The sequence below is a fragment of the Dendroctonus ponderosae genome, unplaced genomic scaffold (assembly GCF_020466585.1).
Source record: "Dendroctonus ponderosae isolate FM_Combo_2020 unplaced genomic scaffold, Dpon_F_20191213v2 Dpon_F_20191213_495, whole genome shotgun sequence".
Lineage (NCBI taxonomy): Eukaryota > Metazoa > Arthropoda > Insecta > Coleoptera > Curculionidae > Dendroctonus > Dendroctonus ponderosae.
The window spans coordinates 1-10,691 of NW_026018711.1; the positions used below are offsets into that span (position 1 = coordinate 1).

Here is a 10,691-nt window from a genome sequence, read left to right on the forward strand (position 1 = left end):
ATAAATCAGCAATCATCCAATCAATAATCTATAAGAAACGAAATAAAAAGGCAAGCAGTAATCCTCAGCGCACTAAAGCACAAAGGTGTGCAAAACATTCACCATCAATGGCCGGGGAACCAAACACTTTACATAATAAAAAGTTTGCCCCGATCGTCTTTTTTTGAACCAGAACCGTGCATTAGAAGTTATCCAGCTTAAACAATAAGAAACTAAACTAATCGGGCCAAAAAAATAGTGCATGTTCTATTGACTGCTGTGTGAAAAGCTTCTCTTTCGAATCCAGTTTTTGTGCCAAGGTGGTTTGAACGTATCTCTAAAAAAAAACACCGCGCAATCGTGGGTAAGTTTAAATAATTCGACAAAACTCCAAAAATCATGGGGTGAATTTGCAGCTTTTACACCATATAACGTGAAAAGTCCTCTATTGACTGCTACATAAAAAAGTTGTTACTTTGGCTGTTTAAAGGGCATCTAAAGACATGTCTTTTCCATGGTTTGCTGTGTAACGCGTTTTTGTCCAATGTTATAATCCAATTTTTGCAGAACGATTTTTTAACAACAACCCTGATAATTTCAAGTCGACTTAAAAAGTTCGCTAAAATTCCAAAAACGACGTTAGAAATTGTCTACTCTCTGAACATATAGAGTGAAGTGTTTTCTATTGATCCTTGTTTCTCTCTTTAGTGTAGTTTGTAGAAAACGATTTTTTGAAAGGACATCGGATAATTCTCGGTCGATTTAAAAAAATCACCAAAAGTCTACAAACTATGTTACTTGCAACTTGCAATTTTCAGGTCATATAAAGTGAACTGTTTTCTATTGATTCCTCGCTTTCTCCCAGTTTTTGTAAAACAATTTTTTGAACTATTTCTTTAGGTAAAATAGTAGAAAAGTTTAAGTACGACGTTATGAATTTCCAACTTTTAGAGCCTTTTAAAAGAATTATTTCCTATTGGTCGCTGTATAAAACATTTGCCTGTTTCGTATACATTTTGCAAAACGATTTCTGAAAATGGCTCTTAACGCGAAAGAGACCGGGTTATTGTTGATCGATTTCCAAACTTCTGCAAAAGCTCAAAAACAAAGCTATTAATTCGCAACTTTCCGATCGAAAATAGAATGAAATGTTTCCTATTAATATGCTGTATAAAATATTTGCCTCTTTGGTATAGTTTTTGCAAAACCATTTTTTGAAAATTTCTCATGACCTAAAAGAGGCACCGGGAAATCTAATTCGATTTTAAAAATTGATCAACAGTCCAAAAACTGTGTTATACATTTGCAGCTTTCAGAACATATAAAGTTGTAGTATTTTCTGTGAATCACTGGTTAAAATATTTCTCTGTTTGGTCTAGTTTTTTAAAGTGACTTGTAATTTAAAAAAAACAAGATTTTTCCAAGACAATTTCAAAAATTCGCCAAAAGTCCAAAAATGCGTTGGAGAATTGCAACTTTAAAGGCAAATAGAGAGAATTATCTTCTATTAACTGCCGTATAAACAGTTTTTGTCATTGGTTTTTGCCTAACGATTTTTTGAAAGTGTCTGAACATGAAAGAGAAATTGGGTTATTTCAAGTATATTTCTAGAAATTGCCAAAACTCCAAAAACTACGCTATGAGTTTGCAACTTTCATGGCATATAGAGTGCAGTTTCTTCTATTATCGAAAAAGTGTTTATTTTTAGCCCGGCTTTTCAAAGCGATTTTTGTTGGCTTGTTTGGTTTGGTTTGTTTTTTTTTTAGTTTGGCCAAATCGCCTTCTATTGAACCAGAGAATGTCTCAGTATACAGGGTGATTTATGTAGACCGCGCATTAGAAGTTTTCCAACTTACAGTTGTTTTAGAAGCTGTACAATATCTCTTATACATACAGAAACCCCAAGTAAACTCAAAAAATCCCCAAAACTCAAGAAACTACGTTACTAATTTGCAGACTTTGTTGATGCCGTTGATGCACGATAGAGAGTCTCCTATTGACTAGTACATAAACAGTTTTTACTTGTGCTGTTGAGTTTTTACAAAGCTACTTTTAAACTCCTTTAACTCTTAAAAACAGACAGCGGGTGATTCTGGTTCGAGTTAAAAAATTCGCCTAAATTCCAAAAACTACTGTATGAATTTGCAGGTAGTAGGGCATATAAAGAAAAGTCCTTTCCATGGACTGCTGTGTAAAACGTTTTGCCTTTAGTCCAGTTTTTGCATAACGATTTTTTAAAGACAATCCTGATAATTCCAAGTCGACTTCAAAAATTCACTAAAATTTCAAAAACCACGTTATAAATTTTCTACTTTCGGGACATTAACTACAACTAATAATTAACTCAGACATATTAATTGCAGCTCCCATTTATAATTCAAGATGGTTCGCCTTCAAGCGAATGCAGTTTCTATTATACAAGGAAGAGACCGAAGAGACCACGCTAGATTCAGAAATGGTAAATACTAAGTTTAACTTTTTCAACTATTTTCTATTGCTCATTGTGAATGTAGTTGACAGAGATTAAGAAACACTTTGTTTCAGGAACAGCATCATTTTAGAAATTCCGAAATAATCGAAGTGGAAATCCAAGACAATCCAGAGGAGGAGAGTGGCGAGAAACTGATTGTAGCAAAGAGACGCACATTTCGGCCCTCAGTAGCTGCTCCGAAGCCCATTAACGACACTACATTGGACGAGAAGAGTTTCAACAGTTCCCTGAGCGCTCGGCTCGAAGATCCATGTGCAACTTATGGGGCACACGTGGCAAATAAGCTCAGAAGTTACACGCAACAAGTGCGTGTGCAAGTGGAACATGCCATCAACAATATTTTGTTTGAGGCAGACATCGGCAAATTTAATACGAATCCTGCGGGACGTTCGAAAATGTCCCCGACAATGTCCGACATCTTCGATCCGCATGACTATGAATGAGCAACCTTGCCTTCCGCTCAACTGTTAATATCTGTGTAAAATGAAGTTAGATGTAGGTACCTGTTGTAAAAATAATAAAATATCTAATTTGTAGATTTTTATCTTCGCTTATTCTGTTCGTTTATGGTCAACTAACCGTACATTTTTTTCTATTTAGCTTGAAATGGGCTCTGAGTATTGGCAAGAGTAAAACTCTCAAACTTGCACATACTTCCACTCTTTACCCTGTAACTCGGCCAGTTATCAAGATTTTTCAGAAATTCGTTAAAAAGCCCATAAACTTGGCGTAACAAGTTGTTTCAGGGCCAGTTTAAATTTTCAAAGGCTGGCTGTTCCTGAAAGTTCGATTTTTCGTTACAAGTTTGGCTGCGCAACAGGATTTTTTAACCCGAAAATGTATTTTTACAAGCACCTCAATCGTAAAAAAAATGTACAATTCTTTTTTTTTTTTAATCGCAATTGGGCACATTTTTCTCTTAATAGTCGAATTTAGACCAAGATCTGAAGCGCTGGTTGGTCGTGGCAACACGCTCTTTTGCTACAAGGTTGGCGGCGTACCAAAATTGTTTTAACCCTAAAATTCATTTTTAGAAGCCATTAAATGGTTTTTAGAAAAAATTACAATAAATAAAAAAACAAATTTGTTTTTTTTTGAAAATCGCAAATGTGCAAAATTTTCGCTAAAAAGTCGAATTTATACTGACTTCCACTTTCCATTAACATGGTTCCGTATATGGTTTCGGAGTAATAGGAATCTGAATTTAGATCGACTTAAACTGCCACTCACATTGTTTACGCACTTATTTGCCCATAACTCCCCCACTGTTGAAAATATTTGAAAAAAAAATCGCTCAAGGTTTCCACGGGCATTCGCTAGAGTTAAGCTGTCTTGACAAAAATCTACATCGGCAACGGTTTGGGACATGATAAACCTTGAATGTTGGCAAGGGTTCGACTATTCTATTTGCGCGTACCTCCACTCTTTTGCCCATAACTTCGTTAACTGTCGAGATTTTTTTAAAGTTTCAAAAGCCCCAAAAGCCCAAAGAAGTAGCTGTAAAAACTATTTCAGCCTCAAACTGGATAGTGGTCACAGCAAGGGAGTAAAACAAATTCGAACTCAGTGTCCAAACTTTCGAAAAAAAATATTTATTACCGAAAAAAGTTCTCTAATGAAAAGACTCTAATGCCGAATGGTAAAATAACATTTTTAAATTTGTTGAAAAACGTGCGATAAAACCTGTATCTCTTTACCAACTTTTCGCAATATTGACATAATTACTTTCAAAGAGACAAGAATTTCGTCGTCGGTACCATCCGAACAGAAAATCCTGTAAATTTCGAGGTTCGCTAACCCAATATTAGGTCAATTAGGAAAACAACACGATTATCCTCATCACTAATCCTAATCTCCATCTTTATAATTCAATTTTAACCTTCACACAGAAAAAATACACTTTTGAAATCTTTCACAGCAGAAGAGGTAAACTTCACAGGTAATCGAACCCCTTCAACACCCAAGTCGCATTTCATTAAAGGAAACAACAAAATCTATTTGAATTCATCCAATTTATTCCCACCCTGATATTGATATGGATAAACAACTAAGTCGTCTTGGGCAGGCAGCTGATTGGCACGTCTGATGGAAAATAAAAACATTATATAACTTAAATCCTCTGAAATTTTGTAATAGAAAAGTTTAAACCATCTAATTTAGATATTTCAATAAAAAATATTAAATTCTAATGACAAATGAAATTAAACCAAAAATGATCATAATGGTTCAACGTGTTAAATTGTTGTTTTCTACCAATTCTCAAAATATATCCATAAACATAGTTGCTCATTAGTGCGTTCAAAGTAGGGATGGTCGGCATTTAACGTAACCGCTCAAATAACAGTGTTCCAGACGTGTAACCGTAACGGTTACACTTTGCCAATTTAACCACTTGCTTTTGGAACCGTCTCATAAACGCGAAAAAGTCGTTCGCAACAGCACAGAACCGATGCAACACCGTCGAGCCATCGGTCCAGCTGCAGCATCGCCAGGAACCATAATCGGTCAGATCAGCGAAATATTGTTTAGTTTCGGTGATTACATAATTCAGCATTTTTAGTCTATAAGTATTACTGTTAATGTGGATTATTTTATGTTATTATTGACTTAATAACACGCGTAAGTAATTCAAATGCTATTACAAAAACTGTGATGCCCCGTCAATCAGAAGAAGTTCAGTCAAAAGGTAGACAAGAAGATTATTACATTTTTCAAGATTTTGACAAACTTGTTTCATACGAAAACACAGGTATATTAGTACTTTTGTTCCATGCGAGAGATTATTTTACATAGCGGGTGCTATCATAAACGAGCGAAGAAATAGACTTGGTAAAAAGCATACGCACAAATTATTCTTAAATATTACTTCATTTTTAAATGAAAATTAGCTTTTTAAACATTTTCGCATGTAAAACGTATTTTATATTTTATTTAAACCATTCGATTTTTTTATCACTTTTTTCCTTTCAGTAGTTACTTGTGGCCCATGTTTTTGATTTTTGAGTATACTATTGTTAGTTTATCAGTGCTAAAAACTTTTTTTTAATAAAGTAAAGAATTATTTATCATCACTATTTCTACCAGTATCATCACTGCTAATTTTTAATGAAAATTTAAAAAAGTAACATGTTACTTTTGAGCCGCATTTCGGAACCGAACACCAAAGTGAAACTGCAACGTTGTAACCTGTTCCAGGAAAATAACCGTTTAGCGCACCTCTAGTTCAAAGTGCGATATGAATTTTTGCTCCTCAAAAGATGCGAATTTGAAAAGTAGGTGCGTGTAGAACGAAGGATAATAAACCATGGATCGTTTTATAAAAAAATTTCAATATTCCTTTTTGGCCGCCTGGACCATCGGTAGACAAAGCTAGTCATTCTTCATAAATCTCGATTTGTTTGGGAGCAACATTGAATTGAGGTGGTAGAAATAAAAATACTAAAAGTAGGTACGGATGGATATAATGTCAAAGAATTAACCCGAAAAGCAACTCGCCTGGCCATTAGCCATCTGTATTAATCGATTTATTGTAATCATAAAAGGTTCTTGGATTTTCTGACCTCCATCTCTACATTATACCTATGTTTAAACTTTTAAGCATATGGCTACGATTCAAAGAGCCAAGGGATGAAATATGACTCTTGGCATGTATATTCAGAATAGTTTACCCCACTGTTTCCTGTTGATAAATGTGCAAGATAGCAAAATTTTTGGATTTTCCTGCAAATGAACACTTCTCACGATTTCTTTTGAGCGTAATCACGGTTTATTAGCAACAAAAACCCGATAAATTACTGTATTTACGAGTCCAACGAGTTTACTACCAGTTTACCTCATTTGCGGTGTTGTCATGATGAAGGCTTCATTATGTTTTCTTGTAATTACCACCTTAAATTCTCATGCATTTTTTATTTAAAATTTTAACGCTGTTATTTTAGTGACTTCTTTTATATAGAATGTAAACCAGTGTTGCTCCCATCGAAAAAACGTAAACAAATGCATGTGTATAATCTGAGGTCCGAACCAAGAAATTCCTTCGTTGCAAGACACCTTCCTCCAAAGACACGCGTCTTTCTGTGATTTGGAAGTGGGGCCAAAAAGCCTTTGAGGGAAAGGAAAAATGCTTTCAGAAACAGTTGGCAATCGCGGTACAACCAGCTAACCCAAACAAACAACAAGCATTAAACCATTTTTTCTCTCTTGAATCTCACTGAGTCCGGATTCTTACCCTAAGTACTCCGGGTCGAAACCCAATTTCACGTGCCCCTGAAGAACAGCAAACGGTTCTCAAGTGCCATCCCGGGCACTACCGCATAAGCATTGGATTGGGTTTAGTTTAGTTTATTTTAGTTTTGAGTAAATCCTGGTCTAGTTTCTCCGTTTTTATTTTGTTATTTTTTTCAAATATTATTTTAAGATTTATTGCCGAATTTTTATTATACTTTGTGTACGATGTTTGATTTGAAGAGTTTGCAATTTTCTAATTACTTAGACAAATACTAAAAAAACAGTTTCTAGGATCGATTGATTGATTTTCTGGGGTTCTTCTTTTCTCCCGAAGTTGCATCTTTCCAACTGCATTCAACCGGCTACGTGTTCACATGAAACCAAAAGCAAATGTTTGTTTGTTCTATTTCACTTTACATAAATTAAACAATAAATTTTGAAAACAAACCCAAAATGGCAAAAAACTCAATTTTTAACTTATGGCATATTGAATTATTTATTGACGAATTGAGAACGTCTTTGCTAATTTTTATCCAAAAAAGTGAAGTTTTCTGGCCATTTTGAGTCTTTAAAAACGCAGCTACAAAAAGTACAAGCGGCCGTTCTTCAATCAAATGCATTCAAAGAAGACAAAAAATGAAGAAAAATTTTGATTTTTTGCCGCAAGCGTGCAGACTGTTTCGCCCAATTTCAATCGAAAAAAAATTGGAAAAACCAGAAGAAATTACGTGCTTTGAGGAATTGTGCCATTTCTTGATTAGTTTTTATCAAAAAAGGTGCTGAGTTTTCCACTCATGAAGAATCTTTAAAGCATGGAAAAGATCCGTGGCTCTCTTCAATCAAACTACTTTTTAACTGTAAATTGCACTTTTTAAGAACCGAAATTTATTTCCCATTCCATGAGAAACAGTCGTTCAAATGCCTCAGAGAAAAAAGAAAGCAAACCTTAGACTTTGTATACTAAGTTTGCTTAGTTTTTTATCGTTTTTCTTTCTGAAAATAAACAGAACAATTTGATTTTTTAAGTGCTTTGAAAAATTGAGGAATTTCTCCATGACTTTTCATAAGAAAAAGTAACGAGCTTTCCAATCATCTTAAGTCTTCAAATAATGGAAGAACCAACGCGGCTTTCCTCTTTCAAATGCACTGTGGGCATTTCAAAGGCTAAAAACGGCTCAAATATCTCAAAGAAAAAAATAAACGTGCGAATTTTCATACTCGGGCTCAGTTTTTCATCGATTTTCATTATGGATGCACGAAGAAAATCCAAAAGAAATTACTTTTTTAAGTGCTGTGGCAGAGTGAGACATTTTTGACAAATTTTCTTCAAAAAACATGTTAAATTTTCCACTCATCTTGAATATTTAAAGCACGGAAGACAAGAGCGGCTTTCTTCAATCAAATGCAATTTTTCAAAGCTTAAAATTGTAGCCAGTTCAATGGGAAAAGGCACTCAAAATATCTAAGAGAAGTAAAGGAAGAACCTGCAAATTTTCATCCAAAGCGTGCTCAGTTTGACATCGGGTTTAAATCGTGCTTAGTTTTTCCGTCAATTTAAGACTTAAAAACATTGAAGAAGTGCGGCTTTCTACAAGCAAAGACAATTTTGAGAAGCTGAAATTGTGACCAGTTTAATGGGAAAACGTCGCTCAAATGTTTCTAAGAGAAGAAAGAAACCTTATAATTTTCATGCAAAGCGTGAACAGTTTTTTATTGATTTTTATTCTGGACAAAATGGAAATACCCGAAAAAAATTGGCTTTTCAAGTACTTTCAAGAATTCAGACTTTTTTCACCCAATTTTGATGACAAACCATGCTGAGTTTTCCACTAATGTAGAATCTTTAAAGCATGGAAAACAAGCGTGGCTTTCTTCAATCAAATCACTTTCTAACTTTAAATTTCACTTTCTGTAAACGGAAATTGGTGGCCGGTTCAATGGAAAAAAGTCGTCCAAATGCCTCAGTGAAAAAGGACGAAAACCTTAGAATTTTTTTACTAAGTTTGCTTAGTTTTTTTTCGATATTCGTCGATATTGCTTTTAACAGTGCTTTGAAAAAATTGAGGTATTTGTATCTTTTTATTTTGTGTATTTTAGTCTTTAAAAAATAGAAGAAGAAACACGGCCTTCCTCTATCAGAGACACTTAAAAAAAACTGGAATCTGTGGTCATTTCAAAGGACAAAAACGGCTCGAATGTCTCAAAGAAGAAAATAATTAAACCTGCGAATTTCCCTGCAAAGCGTACTCAGTTTTTCATCGATTTTTATTCTGGGAAAATGAGAAGATCCCAAAGAACATACATTGTTAAGTGCTTCTTGAATATTTAAAGCACCGAAGACACGAGCAGCTTTCTTCGATCAAATGCACTTTTAAAAGCTGAAAATTCTGGCCAGTTCAATGGCAAAAGTCACTCAAAATGTCTCAGGGAAGTAAAGGAAGAACCTGCGAATTTTCATCCAAAGCGTGTTCAGTTTTAAATCGGAGGAAAAAATGGTTTAAGGTGTTACACCGTAAGAGGCGAGGTATTATAGCGCATTGACCCATCAAGCGTGGTGTTAACACAAAAGCGCCATGCGACACAGTGTTACACCCAGGCCTACTCTGTACATCTCGTATTACTTTATGGCCCAACTGAAGCCATTTATAAAAAAGCGCAATTAAAAAAATCTTAACCACCCGGCATTTTGAAAAAGGATATTAAGACAGTCACCGTGAGATACCAAAAACGAATTGAAAACAACTTTCTCTAAAATTAATATTTTACGAGATATCGCACTTGGACCCACTGATGAGCAACTGTGTTTTTTGGCAAAAATGAAACATTAATCCACACGTTTCGTCACTCAATTTGCAATTTTAAAGAGAAAAACGCCCATTGCCAAAACCACATTAAAATTACTATTGTTTAGCTTTGAAACCTTCGATCAATCACAATGAAGTAACCGAGTTTTACTAGTTTGGCGTTGAAAATTAAAATCAGTTTCATTTAAAGTAGTAAAACTCAGTTACTTTATTGTACAGAAGTGGAAAAATAGCTTACTTACCTCTTGACCCACGTGACAAAACATCGCCATCATTCACAGAGTTTTCTTGATGGGTTTGGGCGCAATGCTGACTCTTACTGGCGCACACAAATCCAGCATGGTGGGATTGGAGTCCATGCTGGACTTCCGTTTGCCAATGTCCGCCTCAGGCACGCAAAGCGCAATATTCATCTCCACATTGCACGCCTCTGACCAGACTTGATGCGACACCAACACCGAGCTGAGCAGTCGAATGTTGTACCCAATAGGTGGCTCTAACCACATACAGAAATGTGGCAGGATGATGAGAAGAGCGAATTTTTATTACCTTTATTAAGTGTGTCATAGTGAAGAGGTTTCAGGTGAGTGGGTTTCGGCACCACCACTTGGGTTCGCTGGTCTGGATACTTAATCTTCAATCGGATCCTGGAAGGATCCAGTAGGTGCGTCAGTTCGGCCTCGAATGGCACTGACATAATCAGACCGGCGGTGAACTTTAGCGATGTGTCTCCTTGTCCAGATGGTTCAATAATGTTGGCTGAACTCATTCTGATCTGAAAATTTACCCGATTCGATTCAGCAACATTTTAAACTAACAGTGTGATAACAGTATAGAATATAATATAGAATTTCTCATATAATTCTATAATACCACCCCCCACAAAGCTACGATTAGACTATGAACGAAGCGGTACAATTGGCAGTTGGTAGAGAAATTGTAGTCGCCTGGAACAACTTTTGGGGGCCCTGAGACTGGTGAACAGGGTTTCAGTTCCGTCGTGCCTGGAGGTGTAACCACTTCTGCACTTCCGCCTCTCCATACCAATGCGCAGCTCATGCAGTTGTTCCTCTGCGGCAATGAGGAGCATGAGCCGTCGCCAGGTATCCAGACTTGGAGTGAAAATGGAAGTGAACCCCAGGTGGGTAGGCCACACACTGGCAACTCCCACACCCCTGTCGGAGTCTGCA

General features: G+C 35.8%; 2 protein-coding genes across 2 annotated transcripts; one reads left to right on the top strand and one right to left on the bottom strand.

The window, feature by feature from the left end:
- The first annotated feature begins 22 nt into the window (after positions 1-22).
- On the top strand, positions 23-3,006 carry LOC109546129. The gene is made up of 3 exons (XM_019916958.2): positions 23-343; positions 2,343-2,437; positions 2,524-3,006. The coding sequence occupies exons 2-3, from the start codon at positions 2,381-2,383 to the stop codon at positions 2,911-2,913; spliced, it is 447 nt and encodes a 148-aa protein (XP_019772517.2). The 5' UTR covers positions 23-343; positions 2,343-2,380; the 3' UTR covers positions 2,914-3,006.
- Positions 3,007-4,463: 1,457 nt separating this feature from the next.
- On the bottom strand, positions 4,464-10,276 carry LOC109546128 (integrator complex subunit 4-like; the record flags this gene model as incomplete). The annotated part of the gene is given in 3 exon segments (XM_048666332.1): positions 4,464-4,552; positions 9,744-9,997; positions 10,051-10,276. Coding segments are annotated over 2 exon segments (447 nt in total), but the record flags the coding sequence as incomplete, so codon positions are not given.
- Positions 10,277-10,691: the final 415 nt, after the last annotated feature.